Source organism: Melanaphis sacchari, unplaced genomic scaffold (assembly GCF_002803265.2).
Source record: "Melanaphis sacchari strain LSU unplaced genomic scaffold, SCAv2.0 Contig0_pilon_pilon, whole genome shotgun sequence".
Lineage (NCBI taxonomy): Eukaryota > Metazoa > Arthropoda > Insecta > Hemiptera > Aphididae > Melanaphis > Melanaphis sacchari.
This window is the reverse complement of record NW_020270366.1, coordinates 19,651,166-19,672,733: the sequence shown is the minus strand read 5'-3', so window position 1 is coordinate 19,672,733 and position 21,568 is coordinate 19,651,166. Positions and strand designations below refer to the sequence as shown.

Below are 21,568 nucleotides of genomic sequence, written 5' to 3'. Positions count from 1 at the left end.
GACTAATGAGTATGGTTGACAATGAGGATATAAAAAACTTTTCACATCAGTCACATCATAAAGTCATTTCACTCACCTAACTATTTAAGTATCTACAATCAATAAAAACACTTATTAGGTAATTTTAAAGTTTCTGAATGTCATTTTAATATTTTTCATAGTTTAATATCATAGTAAAACATTTCATTTTTGAAACAAAATATATTTACAATGAGATAGCAAGGCTCTCAACAGTGTCATCTGACAAGATATAGAATTATTATAGTTATTTTTATTAAATTTCATATTTTTGTTCACGATAACATACATTTTTAAATTCATATTCCGAAACAGAATATTATATGGATAGGTTAACTTATGCCCTAATTAAATAAAGAAACTTCGACTTATAGAACAATTTTATTTTAATCGACAAGGTTCTTTGGTCGAATTCGTTGAATTGCGCACGCTTCTAACATCTCAGCTTAATCATTGAACGATTACGAAATTTTAGCATAGACCTTATACTCAGAGACCAGAGTATAAGGTCTATACATTTTAGATTTTTTTTTTATCTCTAACTCACCCAGCGGCGACAATCACTGTCGACAGAGACAATGGATAACTACGCCATCTGGACGAGTGTACATATATTTATCGATAAATAAAAAAAATATTATGTATATAAATAAATACATCTTGGTTTATACTAAGGTTTATACTTACTAATTTATACTTTGTAATCGGATAATACTTAAGTTATAAGTTCAGTTGTTTAGTATTTCACATTTTCACATCATTGAACTACAGAATATAATAATCGAACTGTAATAGTACCGTCCTGTGATAGTACTATTGTGATGAGAACAGTTAGTGAACTAGTTACTAGAGAGCGATTGTACAGATGTTATGTCGTCATACGTCAAACGCCATTGTTGATAAGGAAAATATAGAAGCCGACCATCCTTCTATCATTCTTTCTTTTTCGTTTTCGTGCCGATTGTGGTTTGACGTACTCACAAGACTACCTCAAGCCTCAAACAGTCTATAACCGTTCCGACTATTGTGCTGTAGCTTATTATTACTACAACTACCCACAACACTACTTCTCCTGGCAGTTACCTTTTATTATTAATTATATTTTTTGTTATTACTCTTCAATTCCGTCTTACGATTAAAAATGTTTTCCAAAGTATTTAAGAACATCATTAACCAAGGAGCTAGACAGTATTCTTCAAAGGTAATAAAATACATTTTTTACAACGATATCATACATATTTTATAAAAATCAAATATTATATTATCGTATTAACTATTGATTAAAAACAATAAAATTTGTGTGATTCTTTATATATTGCGGGTAAATGTATTTTTTTTTAATTTTGACCCTATTTGTTAATTACAATGTCATTTTTAATTAACTTCAATTTATTATGTACTTCAAAAAAGTCTTCTGTCTTGGTTAGAAAATTGCAATTGTGGTTAATATTTTATTATTTTAAAATTCTTTATTTTTCTAAAATTAAGTAATATTTGTTTTATACATTTGGTTTGTATTTAATATTTATAGAAAGGTTTGAAAGTAACAGTATGTGGAGGTTCTGGCGGCATCGGCCAACCCTTGTCCTTATTGTTAAAACAAAGTCCACTCATTACCGATTTAGCAATTTATGATATTGCGCCAGTAACTCCAGGCGTGGTTGCTGATCTAAGTCATATGGATACTAATTCAAATGTAACCAGTCACGTTGGGTTAGACAACTTAAAAGTATGTATAAGTATGAATTAAGTAGTATTTAGTTGACAGTTAATAATTAGTGTTCATTAATTCAATCAATAAATCATCCAATTTAAAAAAAACAAGTACAAAAGAAAAATGTACAGTCATAAATTTGTAAAATATACACCTTTATAATTAATAACATCCAGAATAATTTGATATCCATAAGTACTTATAAAATATCAAAAAATAAAAATTAACGTTTTTATATTAATGTTCAATTAATTCAAAACTAATCTATGTTTAATCAAATTTTAAATTCATAAATTCCATCCCTAATCATATTTAACCTTTTATGAACTGTAGATAGCTCTATTGATAACGTTATATAATTTTACATTATGTAAAAGTTGTTAAATCGATATTAACTAAAAAAACAATATATATGTTAATAATCCTTAGGTATATGCTATTATAAAACTAAATATTTAAATGATTTAACTAAAATTTAAAATTAAATTATAACATGAAAAAAAATAAATGTTGACATGTGATGTATCTAAATCATTTAAAAATATTTTTATTTTATTTTATTGTAAAAATAAGTAATACTCAAAAATTAAATACTCATCAGTAAGTTTTCTGAATAATTATATTTTTAGTAAACTAAATGTTAAATGCTGTGTTTATCGGGTATGTGTCTTTAAAATTGCATAAATAATATTTTATAGCTCATTACTTTTTTTATGTATATTTAATAAGCATTTTATTGTTCAAAAATAAATTTTTTATTTCTAATTTATTGTATAATAATTTAATTATTAACAAATTGTGTGTATGAGATAATAAGAAATATATTGTATAGTATATATTATAATACATTGCCCTTAGATTTTATTTATATTATTGCCAATATGTTTATTTTCTTGGCAGTAACAAATTTTATGAATTCTAAAAATAAATCATTATATGTTTCAAGGAAAAGTTTTGATTGCCAATTGTTTTACTTCCTAAATCGTGTTAGATATTAAGATATTAATCTTTAAAATTGGTATAATTTATTTTTAACTTGTTTTATTAATATCCCTTTTTAATTTAATATTTTATTTTAATGTAATTTTATGTGTTTGCATTTTTCAGGATGCAGTTGCTGATACTGATGTAGTTATTATCCCAGCGGGAATACCTCGTAAACCTGGTATGACACGAGATGATTTGTTCAATACAAATATTTCAATTGTATGCGATATTATTAAAGTTATTGGACAAGTCAGTCCTCATGCTCTTGTTGGAATTATATCAAACCCCGTAAGTACATTTATACATAGGACTATTTATATTGAATATTTCGTTAAATGTTTAATTTATTGGGAAGTAATAAACTAATACCTAAAATATTCATTTCATTAGGCAACATTAAACATCTTTTTTATAATAATTTATTTGTTAATAAGTTATTTATTGATTTCAAATAAATTTTACTATGTATCATCTTTTTTTTATATAACTATAAGAGCAATGTTATTTAAAAATGTTAGCATACTGTGAGGTATATAATTTATATTGAATATTAAACTAACTAAATAAATAGGTATATTATCAATGACATTATTTAACCACCTAATTCTTAGACCCACGTTAAGAATGTAATGTATAGTATAAAACAAAAAACACATAGAATTATTGTTGTATTGATTAATTAATACCTACTTTAGAAATGAACCACTATTATTCTACCTTAAACTTTTCCAATATTGATAATTAAGCCTAAAGATCAAATCTATGTGTTGCTTAAAAAAGTAATAAACATCTTTTTTAAATTTTTTTTCTTGATGAATGTATAGAATAAAATATTAAAATTTGCTATTGAATGTAAGTATACGCAATAAACATATTGTAGGTTTTAGGTATTAATATATATATAACAAGAAAGTAATTTTGTGATCAATTTATATAATGGTTTAGTTTTGAGTTAAATAATAATAATAAATATAGTTTATTTAAATAAATCAGGCAAATAAAAATTAATTATTACAAAATAAATAGAAAAAAACTTAATTTTCTAACCTTTTTCAAACAATTGAAATCTGTGTTCATTTAAAAATATAAATAATTCTTTTTTTTTCAAAATAATTAGGACTGGATTTTTAGTAATAATTATTATAATATATTTAGTAATAAATGTAATGTATTATTTTTGAATTTTATGTATACTCAACATAACAATTACTAAAAACCAAAACTTTTGTTTTTATTTAAATTACTATTTTGTATTCTAAATATTTAATTTAGATTTACTTATCAACATTTTCTTCTAATCGTGTGAAAATTTTAAGAAGTTCTCGAAAAAAAACTAATTTGTTGAGTACTTTTAAATATTAATATTTTTAATCTTTATTTTTACTTTTAATAATAAACAATAAATTCTGGGTAAAATGTGTTGTCATCATATTTAACAAAATATACTTTACCTGAAAAACTCAAAGTAGTATCATTTTCATATTTTGTTGGTACATCCAAGTCATGGTTGACATCTAACACTTCTATTTTCTTTATAAACCCTTTGCAAATTATAAATGCTATAAATATATTTGTATATTAAAATTTAAAATCTACCTTATATGATATAAATTTGATATATCTCCATCTGTACTTGAATTTTTGTGTGCATATTCAGGACATTTTGAAAAACAAGAACCAATTTCAAATCTCGATCTATTTGTCTTACGCCAATCAATATTATTTTGAGCAATACTTAAAGCATTTCTTGGTGAAGTTACATATTATAATTGTATTTCCTTCAATTCTTTTCTGTCATTAACTTTTAATTCCTCTTTCCATGGTAAATACATGCCATAAAGTTGATGATTGTGCACTTTTTTCACATTGAGAATCTAAAGTCACTTATAATATTAATATGTTATATAATGTACACATTATACTTTTATGTTGAATAAAATTACTCTCGAGATGAAAATTAGTTAGAATGATGTTTGCTATTTTATTTTTTTATATTAATTAATGTTAACTTAAAATACTTACTTTAAAAGATGGTTTTATATCAGAAGATAAGAATCTATTTGTATAGTCATTTTTATAGTTATAACCTTCCCATACATTTTGTTTGCGAAAACTTACCAATGGTGATGCTTTAGAAAAGTTACTTAATTTAATTATATGTTATCAATACTATTGTTCTAATATTATTTATTGTATATAATATTAATTAATACGTTCAAATTTCAAAGTACTTTTGCTTAGGTCAACAAATAGTGTATTGCTTAGTAAGATGTCGGATGGTAACCCTACATATTTTGTCTCAGCTGTGCAAACAATGTATAACTTATCAAAATATGAATTCAGTAAAAATAAATTTTATGTTACTATCTTTTTCTGATAGTTTCAAATTTAACTATGTAAAATAAAATAAAAGGCAATAAGGCAACTTAGATAACATTCTTACCTTTGTTATAGATAAATTTACTCTCATATTAAAAACTAACAATGCAAAATTGGTTCTGCTCTTTGTTTAAAATTTAAACTTACATTATTCTCAAAATGTCTTTTATAAATAAATACCTACTCAGCAATCCAAAGTCATAGTTATTACTTTAATTGATTTGTGAAAATGTTACTAATTCAGAGTTAGAAGCATTAAACAATTCTAAGACTTAGGAGAATGTTAATTAATTTATTAATTTATTATAAAAATCAACCAATACTCTTATAGTATTATTAGCTACTGATCCAGTTTATTGCCATTGTTGCATATTCTGATACACAATGTTTGATATCCAAGTACAATTTTAGATTCTTTGTTCTAGATTTTATAGATATTTAATTATCATTTCAGTCATGTTCAAATTATAGATAATACTAATTCATTATTAATTTATACTTAATTTTCTTTATTATTTGTGAATATAAGTTACTGTGAGGTTTTAATATGTTAAATTATATATTTTATTAAGGTCAACAGTGCTGTACCAGCTGCTGCGGAAATATTGAAGAAGCTTAATGTTTATGATCCAAAAAGGTTATTTGGTGTTACCACTTTAGATATTGTCCGATCTAATAGATTTATTGCTGAACTTAAAGTAAGTATTGTCTATTGATAACATTGATAATATATATTTTATGTAATACATAAATAAATATTTACTTTATTAGGGTCTTAATGCTACCGATGTCAATGTTCCTGTAATTGGTGGACATTCCGGACCAACAATAATTCCCTTAATATCTCAATGTACACCTCAAGTGAAATTTGACCATGACGTGCTCGTGAAGCTTACAAAACGCATTCAAGTAATAAATGTTTTTTTTTTTTTTTTTAATTAAACTTCTGTGTTTAATTTTTATAATAAAGTATAATCATCATTATTTTTTTTTTCAGGAAGCTGGTACTGAAGTTGTACAAGCTAAAGCTGGAGCAGGTTCTGCAACTCTGTCTATGGCATATGCAGGCGCCAAATTTACAACTTCTATGTGTAGAGCAATTCTTGGTGAACCAAATGTCATAGAATGCTCATTCGTAGAGTCGACAGTAACCGATTCGCCATACTTCAGTACACCAGTTCTTATTGGGGTAATTAATGCTTATATTGTAGTTTTTATATTTTACAAAAATTTATCTTTCAAGGCTATGAATTATGATAACATAATTATGGCTAACTATTATAAAGAGTAGTTGATATTAAATTTAATCAAATACTATTAAAATCAAAATCTAACATAATTGCAATATTGCATATTTATATATGCATAACTTTTACACAATTTTATTTTTTCTGTGCTTATAAAAATATAATCATAAAAGAATAAAACAATTTGTGATTCAACTTACTTATTTCTCAATTATTTATGTCAAATAATTTTAAAGTTGGGTAAATATTGCATGCTTGATTTGAATTTTTTTTTTTACACGTCTTTACTCCACATTTTTATTGAAAATATAAAGTAAAAACTATAAATATCTTGAAGTTCTTAAATACTTTAATAGTAAAAAATTAAGGCACCTTTTTAGTTTAAAATTTTTATTTATTGAATTATTGAATTTTTTTTTTTAGACCTATTAATTACTATATAATAAACTAATTTAATTAAAAATAGAACCCTACAATTTCAGTATATATAAAAAATATTCTGTACTCTTGCAATTTAAAATAACTTTACTATTAATTTTAAATATTCAATCCTTTTTTAGTTAACTTAAAAATTAACAATACTCGTTTTTAATTTTTTTTTTTTTTTATATATATTTTTTTTAGAAAAATGGAATTGAAAAAAACTTTGGCATGGGTAATCTCTCAGATTTTGAAAAAGATCTATTAAAGGCAGCCTTACCTGAATTGGCTTCCAACATTAAGAAAGGAGCAGATTTTGGCAAGAACTACAAATAAATGTCATTATAACTAGATTACATTAATCCCGATTCATTGAATTATTTATTTACAAGCATGTACTGCTACTTAAAAGTATTTAAATTGATAACATGTCCTCTCTTCGTTATATTTCTACATGACAACACTTAATGTTTACTGAATATTATGTACAAGATCTTAGATTTTATTCTAAATCAAATTATAAGCATTAGACATATGATTTGTTATTTAATTATATATTATAAACTAAGTGTCACAATAAATGCTAGTTAATAAAACTATAAAAATGCTATTACAATGAGTTGTTTTTTTTTTGTATTTCTATCACTGTAACTGTAGAAAAAAATTGTAGAGATATTCTAGTTCAGAAGAACTTAGTCAAGTGTACAAATTCCCCTGGTGAAAAAATTTCAAAATAATAATTTATTCCTAGTTTTATTTTATTTTTTTTATATATACAATATATCTTACAATAAGTCTTTGAAAATAATTAAGGTAATATAAACTCTAAATATTAATATATTCTCTGATTCTCTGGTGTGTGCCCCGTCATTGAACTCATATGTTATATATCCTCAGCCTGAACTACAGATAGTGAGCAATGATTCCATAGAATAAGTGTTTCAGACTACAATCTAAAAACCACTATTAAAAACTGTTATCGCATTGATTAAAAGGAAGATAATTGGTTAGCATGGCGTAGAGTGCTTGTACTAAGTAAACACTATGTTGTATTGAATTCTTAATCAAAATACAAACTCTAAAACAATAATTCTAACAGTCGCACAGGTATAATTAAATCTTTAAATATTGAGAGGAAGTCTTAAGTCCCGTTTAATATTGTTTTTTACAGAATAACTTTGTTTACTTTCCATATTAATTAAACAATATTGAACGTGGCCTGGTGGCATAAATAAACAAATTAAAGAGGTATTAATACATTGTATTGGTGTGTCAATTTTCCATACTAATTAGGACCTAGCAGGCCCTATTAAGTGCAATACGACACACAATGTGCATCACAAATGTACTAGTGAGCACTACAATTTGAACATGTCTGCACTACGGTCTATAAAACAAAAATAATATGCCAGCTACTAAAAAATATAAGTATTTCCAGCATTTTTAAATTTAAATTATATTGAATTATAATTTCTTTCTATTAATTTTCAAACATTGTTGTCAGTAAAAAGTATTTTGTTGTTGTATTAAAAAATTATATTCATTTCTTTTTCCATTAAAACTGCAGTAGCAAGAATCAAAATTCTGTTTAAAACAGTAAAATTAAATTTTCAGTCCGAAATTTTACAAATATTAGGACCTAGGGGTAAGGATAATCAAATGATTAAAAATACACAATGAACATGAACTTAAATGATTTAAATAATTAAAAACAAAACTAATTTACTGTGTGTAAAACGTATAAGAATATGATAAAATAAATATATATGTACTGTTAAAAGTGTATAATACAGTTAGCTTAAAAATTAGTAATGCGAACTCTCCACTTAGTATATATTATTAAATTAATATGTTGTAAATTATTATTATATTTTATAATATACTCTTACTCTACCAATGGATTTTATGATTTTTCAACACTACAGTTTACAGCCTTCAGGTAATGCCAATATGTTCTTGTAAATAGTATCTAGATTATTCAAACACAATGATATAGTAAATATTCTGCCTTATAATTTTAATAGGATACTTGAAGTTCCTAAAACCTTCTCACTATTTTTTCATCAAGTTAGTTGTTAATGTTATAAAAAATATTTTTTCATCCCATGAATGCAATTATGGATGCAACTGATGCAAGTAACTATTTATGGAAAATAGAAACAATGCTTAACAAGTCATATTCTCCAGTGCTTGAAAACAAAATAAAAATAATACTGTTCTTTTTCAATTGCAATAATTATAATAAATTCAAAATAAAAGTTATATTGCCTTCATTTTAAGAATAATACATTATCTTTAATAATAATTACTCTTTTTCTTTTTTAATTTCAACTATTGTTAAATTTTCAATGATGAAATTATCTAAAATACTAATCTATATATTGATATTTTTTGTAAGTACCTTAATGGCTAGAAATTAATCCGGATACTAAATTAGTAAATTGTTGAAACAAAAAATTATACATGACAAATTATATTTTACATCATTTGAATAGATTTATTTATCTTAAAAAAATATAAGTTTATCAAACAAAATTCTCATTTATAAAATTATACTTCATTAAAAAATATAATTTTAATTATTTAATATATTGAATCAAATAATATTTTATACCTTAATTTATTTTATTTTAATTATACACAAATCATAAAAATCTGTTATGAATTTATAACAGTATATAAAATATACCATAAGGATTTAACAATTAAAGAGTTAAAACAATCATAATATATTATGTTTGGATATTTCAATAGGTATAATTTACACTTCCATAAGTATACTTATAAATTTGAAAAATTCAGTCTAAACATCATCAGTAGATTGTAAAATATACACTTGAATTATTTGGTAATAGTGTATCAGAATTAATACTTATGACTAATAACTCATGAAGAGCTGCTATACTCTTTGAATACATTTCCAGCTATCACAAGCTTTTGTATTTCAGACGTTCCTTCATAAATCTCTGTTATCCGAGCATCGCGGTAGTGCCGTTCAGCAGGCATATCAGAAACATAACCCATACCACCCAACACTTGAATACACTGATGTGCATTGAACGTTGCTGCTTCAGACGCAGCTAATTTGGCCATTGCTGCTTCCTACAGAGGAAAAATCATTTTTAAATTGATAAATCTAACAAATAAAATAAAATATATGAACCTTTGTAAATGGCTTGTGTTCATCTTTTAAAACAGCTGCTCTCCATGTCAACAATCTTGCACTTTCTACTCGCAAAGACATATCAGCAATTTTATTCTAAAAAAGAATATTTAAATATTTTTTTCATTAATATACAGAGTTTAACTAAAAACAAAATATGATAAGGTACAAATTTTAAAACAGTAGGTACTATAATCTAAATACTAATTAAATTTTAATCAACTACAAAAAATTATTAATACCTGAATACTTTGCAGTTTAGATATAGGAGCACCAAATGCTATTCTTTTGGTTGCATATTCAACAGCAACGTCAAGTGATGCTTGCGCTATTCCTAGAGCTTGAGAAGCGATCCCGATACGACCAGCATCTAAAATAATACACTTATTTTAGAAAAGAATTGAAAAAAAAAAAATGAAAAAAAAAAATACCTAAAGTCATCATTGCAATTTTGAAACCCATACCAGGTTCACCAAGGATGTTTTCTTCTGGAATTGAACAATCTTCAAAAATTAAATTACTAGTAGACGAACCTCGTATGCCAAGTTTATCTTCTTTTTTACCCAATGAAAACCCTAAGAGTAAATTTTAATTTATCATATCATACATTTCTAAATCTTTTAATTTATATTATGCTTAAAATATTATTTTTACCTGGATATTCTCTTTTAACTAAAAATGCGCTAATTCCTTTGTGTTTTTTAGCTTTATCGGTAGTTGCGAATACGACTGATGCTTTAGCTTCATGGGCATTAGTAATCCATGATTTAGTGCCATTTAAAATCCATTTTGAATCAGTTTTAGTTGCCATAGTAGAAGCTGCACCAGCATCACTTCCATTACCTTAAAAAAATATTTAAAACCATATTAAATAATACAAATTATTGTACCCGAATTACTAATAGACAAAAATAAAATAATTACAACTACCTAATTGTTATTAATATTTCAATCAATTAAAACATTTGTAGTGACTAAATGAAACAATAATGCATTTCTGTTTATATTATATTGCTGCTAATTACGTTACATAAAACTATTATTCATGAATAAATTATTTTTGATACAGATTAATGCCTTTAGATTCTTTGTCATTATTATATAGTCATATAGATAAAACTTTACTTAATAGCTGCAATTAAAAAAAAATATATAGAACAAACATATATCATTGAATTTTAATCAAATTCTGCAATTAAAGAGAAAAATTCCTCTGTATTGTACACATGTTATACATTATTTAAATCTATGATTAAGATCCTATAACATTGTATAAATTTTATTGATGTTTGATAAAAGAGTAACGTTTTAAATCAAATATTATTCAATTATAGATAATATAAGTAATACATTAAATTAAGAATGATAAACAAGTCATTAAAGGTTATTTTTAATCTAAATGAGTATTAGTTTTAGTAATTAATAATTAATATTTTATTTTTTTTGTAATAGGTTGAACTATTAACCTGAAATATGATCCAAATAATTATTATTCTTATTTTATACCTATTGTTTAATTTTATTAATAAGCATATATATCAAGTGATTAAATTATTTAACAATAAAATTAAATAAATCATAAAATATTATTGTTTATACATAATGAATCATTTATTTATATAGAAACTAGTCTTTTTCTGGAGTATACTATGTATTAATTATTGAACAATAAATGTTTTATTTACCTGGTTCGCTAAGACCAAAACATCCAATTTTTTCACCACTTGTAAAAGGTCTGATATACTCTTCCTTTTGTTTATCATTTCCAAATTTATTAATTGGACCAAGGTACAAAGAGTTATTTACACTCATAATAACACCAGCAGAAGCACAACCTCTAAAAAATAAAAATAAAAAATATTAATATTTAAATAATTGAAAGAGGTACTAAGAAGTAAATTATTTTTTATGTATTTTTAATGTACCTTGAAATTTCTTCCATTGCAATAGCATATGCCAAATAGTCAAGACCAGTACCACCCAATGACTCTGGAATATCAATTGCCATTAAACCCAATTCTCCCATTTCTTTAATCTGAAATAAATAAAAAAATTTTTTAACAATATAGGTGAGTACACATTTTAAACATGACAAGTAAAATAAAATGTTTGATCATTATAAACTTATTACAATTTGCTAATAATATCATACATACCAAGTTAATATTATTCTAAACTTTAATCAAAGATATTTATAATATATATTAATCTATTACACTTATCTTGTCTTATATAGTAAGCAAATAACTTTGCAATATTGTATAAGTAATTTAATACCTAATACTCTTTGAATTTAATGATAAAATTTATTTTTAACATTGACATAATACAAACCATAATCATTTGGTAGGATACATAATATAGTACACTTATTTATCATATTATATTCATTAAACAAGCATAAGTAATGCATATAATAAAATGACTATATACAATGTATTTCAATTGCATATGTGCCTTTAATTCCATTTTTATTATTATATAGATAATAGATCAACACAAATAATATAATTTCAAAACAAAGGTATTTATCAAATAGTCCACTATCCACATGAACTTTGTATTATAAATGTAAAGTGCAAAATTATTTCCATATAAATTTAATTACTATTAAATTGTGAGTATCAATTTACCACATTCTACCACATTTATCAATGCTAAAGATTCATTATACCTACATCACTTATAATATTATACTTTTAAGTCAAATATTTATCACAAGTCACAGACCTGTTTTTCGGGAAATAAATGTTCTTTGTCCACTTTGGCTGCAACAGGTTTTAACTCTCCTTCTGCAAAATCTCTACAAGTTTTATACAGCAATCGATGAGTCTCTGACAAGGATGACAAAGAGGCTATCGACCTTTTCATGACACCATTCAGAGAAAACCTCATCCCTACATAATGCAAAAATATATTATTATTTTACATTACTCTATTCAACATTAGCTCGATTAATAAATATTATGAAAAAAAAAAAATGATATGATTTACCTGAGTTTGTTAAAAGAGAAGATAATTTTAAGGTCGACATAGTGATTTTTTTTTTTTTTTTGATTCAAACAAACTAATAACAATTTTCGAAAATTATAAATTAACAAAATAACTACAAGAAATCGTTTCTATGAAAAAAAGTAGTAATTAAAATACGTTAGTTAATTATTATAGTAATAATATACGACGAGTGAGGACATATATAGACGTGAAAATGATCTAATTTAAAAAAAACACTCGTAGCCTCGTAGGTATAAGTCGACTGGCTGAACTAGTCACTTATGCAAGAACGACGTAGTGCAGTACCAACTACCAATTAATAATAATTATTCGGACAACATTTCTGTGAACATAATACTATTCCATTTCCATCTGTGCATTTTGTTTAGAAAAAAAAAATAATGAAAATCACGGCTGCACTCTAGTAGTAATAAAAAGCGTTAAATGTTCGTGCCTTTTAATAATTTCCGTTCGGTTTTATCACGAATAACAGCCCGCAATTAGGGTTGGCTTTGAGTTTGACGATTATAATTTTAAATTTTTCATACAAAATGAATTTGAGAAAAAAAATGTTGAATAAACTGTACATTATGAATTTAATTAGTAATAACCTAAGAAATGTTTTTAAGAAATATTTGGTTTTTCGACACTGTCATGGGTCATGTTAAAACGTCTTATAAATCCATCCTCCTTACCACGTACCTGCTTACCTATAGTTGTTTTCTTTTTACGCGTCAACGTTACAACACATGATTAGAAGAGGGCTTTGGGGTTAAAAGATGCCTAAATAAATTTCAAAAAATTACCTAATAAAAATACATTTAAAAATTATTATTGTAACGACTATAATAAAATAAGTACCTACGAGGCTACGACGGAAACGTGTTGTACAGTGGTGAATATTTTTCAGAAAAAATTTTTAAGATAGGTATCAGAAAATGATTAAATAATAATTAGATAATTGATACAGTAACTTATATCATATTATACGTAAAACGCGTACGATCTTGGTATCTTCTATCTACGAGTTCCACAACCTTGAACCTATGTCTTGTCCGAATGATCGATACTACATTACTACCCCACTCAGAAACTCTCGGACAACCTGACATGAACCGATATGCCGGTTTTTATAATAAAAATGAACAAATATTTCATTTCCATATTTTGTAGTAGAATAATTAATTACGTTCGTTTCAAAAATAAACCGTAAAAAATATTCTTACAACTTGAAAAATGCTCTATAAAATTAGATTTGTCAAAAATGCAAAACAAAAATATTATTGAAATAATACTGAAAAAACATATACTGTGGCAAATTCAAATCCCAGTCCAAATTAATTAAATCTACCTCAAACAGTTAAAAATAAGTAGTACCTATGTCGGATATAGCAATAGTTTGACATTTGACATCAAGAGAATATTAATACATAATATGATAATTTTCTTTCTCACAATTTTAAATTCAAGGAATTCATTTAAATTGTGTACATTACATTAAACATTAAACTATCAATGCAGTTTGTTTAAGTATAATATTACACTATAACCACGGTAAATCAGACAAATCACAATCATTAACATTATTACATGAATAGGAAATGACAAGTGGATGACTTGGGCCATAATGTTTAAGAGAATTAACATAGCCTCCATACCATTTGAAAGTGAAATACATGGTTTGAAATTTAATATTATTGTTAACCAATAATTATTGTACATTATTTGATGAAAATAAAATGTTGGGGCAAAGGGTTAAAAATTGAAAAACTAAAACAAATTTTTATTTTTTTTAAATTCTGCTTTATATTCAAGAAAATAAAATAGTAATAACCACACATAAATTAATATATACAAAAAAAACCACATGTAATTCCATTCAACATTTTTCTTATAAATAATTAAAAACTATATAACAAAAACACAAAACAATAAATTTACCACAATTAGTACTAAAAAAAAAAAAGATAACCCTTGTACATAAATTTTAAATTTGATAATATGAAGGCTATTTTAAAATAATATACATCTTTATTTATTATACAGTAAAAATATATAATTAATAAAAATAGCTTCTGAAAAGTGTTATTATATTATCAATAATACAGAAATTGATTAATGATATAAAAGATTTTATGAAAAAATGATTCCAATAACCTAAACTGTAAAATATAGTTATAGATTTATAAATAGTCAATAAATCAATAAAAAATCGAGGTACTCAATAAAAATTATTTATGTTATATATAAAAAAAAATTTCAAGTTCTTATAATCACTACAATTCTGTAAAATTAAGAATAAAAATCTAATCGCTAGTTTTTAATTAAAAATTTTTAAGCCAGATAATTTTTTAATTTAAATTTTTCAATAAAAAAAAAAATTATCTTGCATACTTTTATTAAATGTAAAATTATGTTCTGAACTTTTATCTAGGTAAAATAAAAACTATATTTCATTAAACAGTTAAATTAACTTACAATATTTATTTTTAGATGACATTTTAGTTTCCTTGAATTTTTCAAGATCAAAAACTATTTAAGGTGTTAATTTAATTTAATTTAAACTCTACATCTCAAGTTAGGTGCAGTTTAGTAGTCACTAAACAAGCTGAATTTTCAACCTAACAGAAATCTAAAATTTAGTTCAATACAAACACGCCTTTTATGTATTCTTAACTTAGTATAGTAATCTTCAGTTAAATATTGTATTAAATAAATTATAGAAGTTAAGTACAATACATAGTAGTCACTAAAGTATATTAATAATTAATAATAAATTACTTATAACCTAAAATATTGTTTTGTTTTTAGTATTTGATCTAAAATGATAGTTAAATTTAATTAAAAGTCAGCTATCAATAATACAATAATATATTTAATATTCCAAATAGCCCTTATTTATTTTTATATTATTGAAAACATTTAAAATTGTAAACATGATAGTTAAACATTGGTCTCTTCAGTATTATGAATTTTAAATATAGTAACAAATATGAAGTTTAAATCAGTTTAACGTAATTTATAACTTCTAATAATTCTCATGAAGAATCGCCATCTCTAGAAACAAAACTAAAATCATAATAATAATATTAATTCATATAATTTCAATTACTTATAACATTTTTCTTATGTTAAAGGGATTGAAAGTGATGATTTTCTTTTTTGTTACAATATAGGATTATAAACGTTTTCTTATGAATAATTACTAAAATCTCCAAATTTCAGGCTTTTACCAGTACATGTTAAAAAGTTCTAGGATATACAAAGTAATCTGATCAAACTCCAAAAAATTATTGTAACTCAAGTTTTTACAAACGAGAATTGGTAAATTTTAATAAATTTATTATGATAAAAACTCAAGGTTCAAAATACAAAAAAAAAAACATATAATGAATAGTATATTATATAGAAATAATATATTTTTAAAACAAAATTAGTAGAACATTTGACTATTTTGACATTCATTATATTTTATTTGGTCATTTTATTATTTAGCATATACTTATTAAGCTATAACTTCTGCTAGTCTTATTCAGATCAAAACTAACTGTTAAATATATGTATAACATTCACTTTATTTTTTTAATTTCAGATTTTTATCATAATATACTGTTTATCTTTAAGTTTACATTTATTTATTTTTTAAAACCCAAATTATAATGATTTTGTAGAGTTTAATCAAACTATTTTAGATACTCTAGAATTTACCAATGCCAATCTAAATTTAGACATTAATGTCATTAACTGAAAATATTATATAGTAGGCAATATTCTAGGTTTTAATTAAATTTAAATTTATATCCCAACACATGTTATATTAATCATTTACTTATACATTTAAATTGCTCATATACTTTCAGCCTATAATTATTGAAATATTAACAAAAATTAAAAATCACCTTTCAGATAATAATCCATGTTGTGATAAAATTCCTCTTAGTTCTTCATTTTCCATCCTTAGTTCATCATTATGTCTATTAACAGCCTCCATTTGTTTTACACAATCCATCAATCTTTGATTAGTTGATTTTAATTCATTAATATAATCGCATGCTTTTGCTAAAATTCCTCCTTTACTCTAGAAAAAAAAAAAAAATTTATACTAATTATTAATATAAAATGGTAATTAATAAATAAATGAATAATGCTTAAGTTAAATTATAAAATTATAACAAACTTAATTTTAACTATTAAGAAGAATTTATATTTCAATTCCAAAGTAGACTAATAATAAATATTATATTTGACAAATATAGTATAACTTATGATTAAATAAAATTATGATTTTTTTTTTAATCTAAAAATGAAGATATTAATACACAATTATACTATATTAAGAGTAATTAAGGCAATTTTATTATCTTAATTACTCTTAAACACCTTTATTTATACATATAATGAAAACAAGACATGCATTTACTCATTTAAGTTGCATGTAATGCACAAACTACCTTTAATTTTATTATTATTATTAGTTTGATAATCATATCTTAAAAAAGCTTATTTGATAAATATATTATACAAAAGTATTTAATATTTTACCTGGTTATCATAGTTAGTTTTGTTTTCTTCAGCACAATCTGGTATAATTTTGCTCATATACATTATCCATTGATTTATTTTATCACGTCTTCGACGTTCTACTTCATTATGTGTCAATCGTCTTTTAGCATCTCTCTTTAAACATTATCATATATTTTAATTTATTTATCAACAATATGAATTTAAAGTTTATAATTTGACATAGACTTTAAAATAATGTTATGATTAAGAAAAAAAATTGAATATTTATTTCAACATAATTAATGATAAGATATTAAAATACTTTGAAAATAAAATTCATTTTTAATTACTTACTGTTACAACAGTGCGATCTACTCGTTTTCTGGATACTTCACTATTAAGTGGTACAATTGGTCTTTTAACAGTTGTTGTAGTAGTAAATAAATCATTAATTGGTTGAACAACAAAAAATTGAGCTACAAAAAAATAAAGAAATAAAAAATTTTCAAACTTAATGCTAAATATTTAGACTGCTTACTAGCATTATTGTTTGGTCTAAGTTCATATTGTGTAATGTTTGTGTCGTTTGTTTTACTCATAACAATTCCAGTTACATTTCCGTTTTCTATGACGGCAGCAGTAGGTTGTTCATCAACAGACTCAAGAGATCCATCATCATCAGTTACAATTAGAGTTTGTGCACCAAGAATATTTGATTCTAGTTTAATAAGTTGACCATTGTTTGCCACTTTATAAGTATTACTATAATACAAATAAAAATTATTTATATTAACTTTCAAATATTATTTGAAAAGTTTATGTTTTCAAAGCCAAGGCAAATATTTTAAATAAGTTCTTAATAAATTAAATATAATTTACCCAACATTTAGTGAATCATTATCCGACATTTTAATAGACATAATTTCAATCAAATTTTACTATAAACTTAAATGATACAAATTAAATATCAATATAAAATTTGAGAAACTATAAACATAAGGGATAAGGGTTAAAGACAGAATAAATATAGTAATAATGAAAAATAAAATAAAAATTACTTTTCAAATAAGATAATCTTTAAAAGTTAAAACATAAATATTTAGCTAATTTCAAGTTGATAATATTGATAAGAAATCACACCACATGTAATTTTATCATGGAGGAATACAATTAAACATGAATGAAACAACAGGCGTAAAATAAATAATAACTTAAGACTGTGTCATTTACTCATTTCACATAAATCGGTAATAACTAATTTAAATTTTAAATATTTTCCAGTCGTCACTCATTAGTCACTATTCAGTATTCATTCTGCACTCTATTCTTTTTTTCTTGTCTATCAATTAATATAATATTTAATGTATTTGTATTTGTCTATTACTTACTCATTTTCTTGCATGAAGTTAATTTTTAAGTTATGACTTGGAGTTGTTTGTTAATTCATATTTCATAATAGCTAATAGATGTAATTATGTTTATAGTTGCTAAAACTATGTAGGTACTAGGCATAACTATTAACTAACTATAAGTATTGGGTAAAATGTTTATTAAGCTGAATTTTTGGTACCTACCAAGTACAAATATTGATGTGTAAATCGAGTGTCGTTGTTTAAAAAAAATTGACTTGAAAATATACTACATGATTCTTTATCAGTTTTTCTTACTAGAATTTCAAAAAAATTAAGTTTTCTTTAAGTGATATAATTTTCTAAATATTTTCAATTTATACTTTATACTGTTAAAAGTTTTTTTTTGTGGTTAAAATGCCTAAAAATGAATACAATAGATTTATTTTAGGTTGGTCTTAAAGCTGATATAAAATACCCATTAAAAATATAAATATCAGCAATTTTTGTCATAAAACATCTTTTTTTTTTTTTTTTATTTATAAAATATAATTACAATCTATACAGCAATTTTGTACAATAAGTAATATTGATAAAGTATTTACATAATAGCGTGAATAACAGATGGGGGAGGGCACTCAGTAGTGCCACCCGACAGATTAAATTAGAAGGTCTCTAGGCCAGGAGCGTTTTAAACGTATCAGGGGGTTATCAGGGATTGTTAGAGAGGATATGCGTTTTATTAATGGATTGTAATGTTGGTTTAACTTGGAATGAAAGGAGACGTAGTGAGATTTTGTTAATTGAGAGAGCGAAGGGATATTTAGGTCTTTGTGGAGATTATTATTTGAGATGAACCATGAAGCAGAGACAATTTGCCTTAGACAGATAGACTGGAATGCCTGGATTGTTCTCGTGTTGGAGGGTTTGGCAGAGCCCCAAATCTGGATGCCATAGGACCAAACAGGTCTGATGATGGATTTGTATATTAATAGTTTATTTTTTAAAGATGTCTTGGATCTAAGAAGTGGGCGGAGTAAATGAAGTCTGGAGTTGATTGTTTTTCTTTTTATTTTAAGGTGTTGGGCCCATGTGAGGCGCCTGTCAAAGATCAAACCTAGGTATCTTATTGTCGGGGTGACTGGGATTTGGTTATTATTAAACGATACGGAGGGGCAGTCGCCTGGTCTAAGAGAGAAGGTGATAAAGGATGATTTAGCGTCGTTAATTTTGATCTTCCAGCGGTTTGACCATCGTTGAATCGAGTTGAGGTGATTTTGAAGCCGGAGAGATAATACCTGGGGGTCATGGTTTGAAGCCAGGATTATCGTGTCGTCAGCATATGTACCCAGTGATGTATGAGGAGAGGTCGGAGTGTCGTGGGCGAATATAGAGTATAAGAAGGGAGCAATGTCACTTCCTTGAGGGACTCCAGCTAGTATTTGGAAGTTTGACGAGTAGCTGTTATTAACGCGAACACTGAAGGTGCGATTTTCGAGGTATGATTTTAAAAGTAGGTAGTATGAGGCAGGGAGGAATTTTTTGAGTTTGAAGAGAAGTCCTTCGTGCCACACCTTGTCGAAGGCCTGCGCCACGTCAAGGAGTACAGCCGCACAGTAAAGTTTAGATTCCATGCTGGTAGAGATTAAGTCGACAGTGCGGTGGAGCTGGTGGATGGTGGAGTGCTTGGACCTGAATCCAAATTGGTGGTTTGGGATGATGTTGAATTTGTCTGATAGTGGAAGTAGCCTTTTGAGGAGTATTTTTTCAAAAATTTTTGCGAATGTGGGGAGGAGAGATATTGGTCTATAGGAAGACGGGACATCAGGCGGTTTGTCCGGTTTTGGGATTAAGATTATGTTTGAGTGTTTCTAGGCTGTAGGGAAGTAGGATAAACGAAACATAGAGTTGAAAATTAGTGCTAAAAGAATGATAGATTTTTCAGGGAGGTGTTTGACAACTAAGTTGCTTATTAGGTCGTGCCCAGGGGCTTTTTTGGTTGGGAGTTTGCGGATGATGTATTGAATTTCACCCGGGCTAGTACGTTTGGCAGGGAGGGCCATAGGGAGAGGGGAATCAAGAAATCTAGTAATATTTTGAGTATGAATTTTATTTGGGGTGATATTATGTGGTTTGAAAGCGTTAGCTAAGTGATCGGCGAAAATGCTGGCTTTATCGGAGTCAGTGGGTTGTGGGGGGGCTAAAATTTACACATCTCGCGAATTTACGTAATATTTACGACCCCACGCCCGCCAAACTTCCCCGCCAGAAAACATCCACGGTATTCATTTCCGCAAAAATTTGAAACCGGAATCGTAATCAGCGGACCGTGCTCTACAAATTTGATGTTAAATTGTTAAGTATCGAAAACTTCGCACTGTAACATCCCAAACCATTGACAAAAGTGCTGGGTGAGAAATAACATCGTTTTAGTATCTGACCCGACACTTTTATGTGTTTGAAATTTACGTTATATTTCGATACTTAACAATCTATACTATAGATTCTGTAGAGCTCGTGAGCTGATTCCATCAACTTTAATTCGCGAAATGAATGTATTGTGGGAAGTTATGTGCGGGGTCGTGATTAGTAGATATTCGCGGTGTCACAATTTTACTCAAGACCCATTCGATTTTGTCGAAAATTATGGAACGGCAACGGTATTTTCGGTCCTTTGCATAAGGCCATTACAATGATCGCCAAACTTGCAAAGTCGATTTTGAACTGGTTACGCATCACTTTTAAAAACTACCGCCGTCAGCTCAGTGCACATAGGGTTTTAATACGCTAACTC

At 25.6% G+C, this 21,568-nt stretch overlaps 3 protein-coding genes across 3 annotated transcripts; 1 reads left to right on the top strand and 2 right to left on the bottom strand.

Moving 5' to 3' along the window:
• Positions 1 to 952: 952 nt before the first annotated feature.
• Positions 953 to 7,311, top strand: LOC112604402 (malate dehydrogenase, mitochondrial). The gene is made up of 7 exons (XM_025353431.1): positions 953 to 1,219; positions 1,550 to 1,747; positions 2,840 to 3,007; positions 5,671 to 5,796; positions 5,870 to 6,007; positions 6,096 to 6,287; positions 6,970 to 7,311. Exons 1-7 carry the CDS (start codon positions 1,160 to 1,162, stop codon positions 7,099 to 7,101), a joined length of 1,014 nt encoding a protein of 337 aa, XP_025209216.1. The 5' UTR covers positions 953 to 1,159; the 3' UTR covers positions 7,102 to 7,311.
• A 2,191-nt stretch (positions 7,312 to 9,502) lies between these two features.
• LOC112591153 (short-chain specific acyl-CoA dehydrogenase, mitochondrial) lies at positions 9,503 to 13,040 on the bottom strand. Its single transcript, XM_025334868.1, has 9 exons — positions 12,923 to 13,040; positions 12,659 to 12,825; positions 11,854 to 11,963; positions 11,614 to 11,765; positions 10,583 to 10,771; positions 10,360 to 10,503; positions 10,171 to 10,298; positions 9,929 to 10,024; positions 9,503 to 9,867 (listed from the first exon to the last, which is right to left on the bottom strand). The coding sequence occupies exons 1-9, from the start codon at positions 12,960 to 12,962 to the stop codon at positions 9,652 to 9,654; spliced, it is 1,242 nt and encodes a 413-aa protein (XP_025190653.1). The 5' UTR covers positions 12,963 to 13,040; the 3' UTR covers positions 9,503 to 9,651.
• A 2,747-nt stretch (positions 13,041 to 15,787) lies between these two features.
• Positions 15,788 to 18,464, bottom strand: LOC112595948 (upstream stimulatory factor 2). The gene is made up of 6 exons (XM_025341364.1): positions 18,305 to 18,464; positions 17,964 to 18,187; positions 17,780 to 17,901; positions 17,465 to 17,599; positions 16,822 to 17,000; positions 15,788 to 15,991 (listed from the first exon to the last, which is right to left on the bottom strand). The coding sequence occupies exons 1-6, from the start codon at positions 18,343 to 18,345 to the stop codon at positions 15,961 to 15,963; spliced, it is 732 nt and encodes a 243-aa protein (XP_025197149.1). The 5' UTR covers positions 18,346 to 18,464; the 3' UTR covers positions 15,788 to 15,960.
• Positions 18,465 to 21,568: the final 3,104 nt, after the last annotated feature.

Coding starts and splice junctions, on each gene's coding strand:
- LOC112604402 (XM_025353431.1), top strand. CDS start 1,160: ATGTTTTCCAAAGTATTTAAGAACATCATTAACCAAGGAGCTAGACAG. Junction 1,220..1,549: donor CTAGACAGTATTCTTCAAAG/GTAATAAAATAC, acceptor TAATATTTATAG/AAAGGTTTGAAAGTAACAGT. Junction 3,008..5,670: donor TTGGAATTATATCAAACCCC/GTAAGTACATTT, acceptor TATTTTATTAAG/GTCAACAGTGCTGTACCAGC.
- LOC112591153 (XM_025334868.1), bottom strand. CDS start 12,962: ATGTCGACCTTAAAATTATCTTCTCTTTTAACAAACTCAG. Junction 11,964..12,658: donor ATTTATTTCCCGAAAAACAG/GTCTGTGACTTG, acceptor TATTTATTTCAG/ATTAAAGAAATGGGAGAATT. Junction 10,025..10,170: donor CTAAACTGCAAAGTATTCAG/GTATTAATAATT, acceptor ATTCTTTTTTAG/AATAAAATTGCTGATATGTC.
- LOC112595948 (XM_025341364.1), bottom strand. CDS start 18,345: ATGTCTATTAAAATGTCGGATAATGATTCACTAAATGTTGG. Junction 18,188..18,304: donor AATGATTCACTAAATGTTGG/GTAAATTATATT, acceptor TTTGTATTATAG/TAATACTTATAAAGTGGCAA. Junction 15,992..16,821: donor CATGGATTATTATCTGAAAG/GTGATTTTTAAT, acceptor TTATGATTTTAG/TTTTGTTTCTAGAGATGGCG.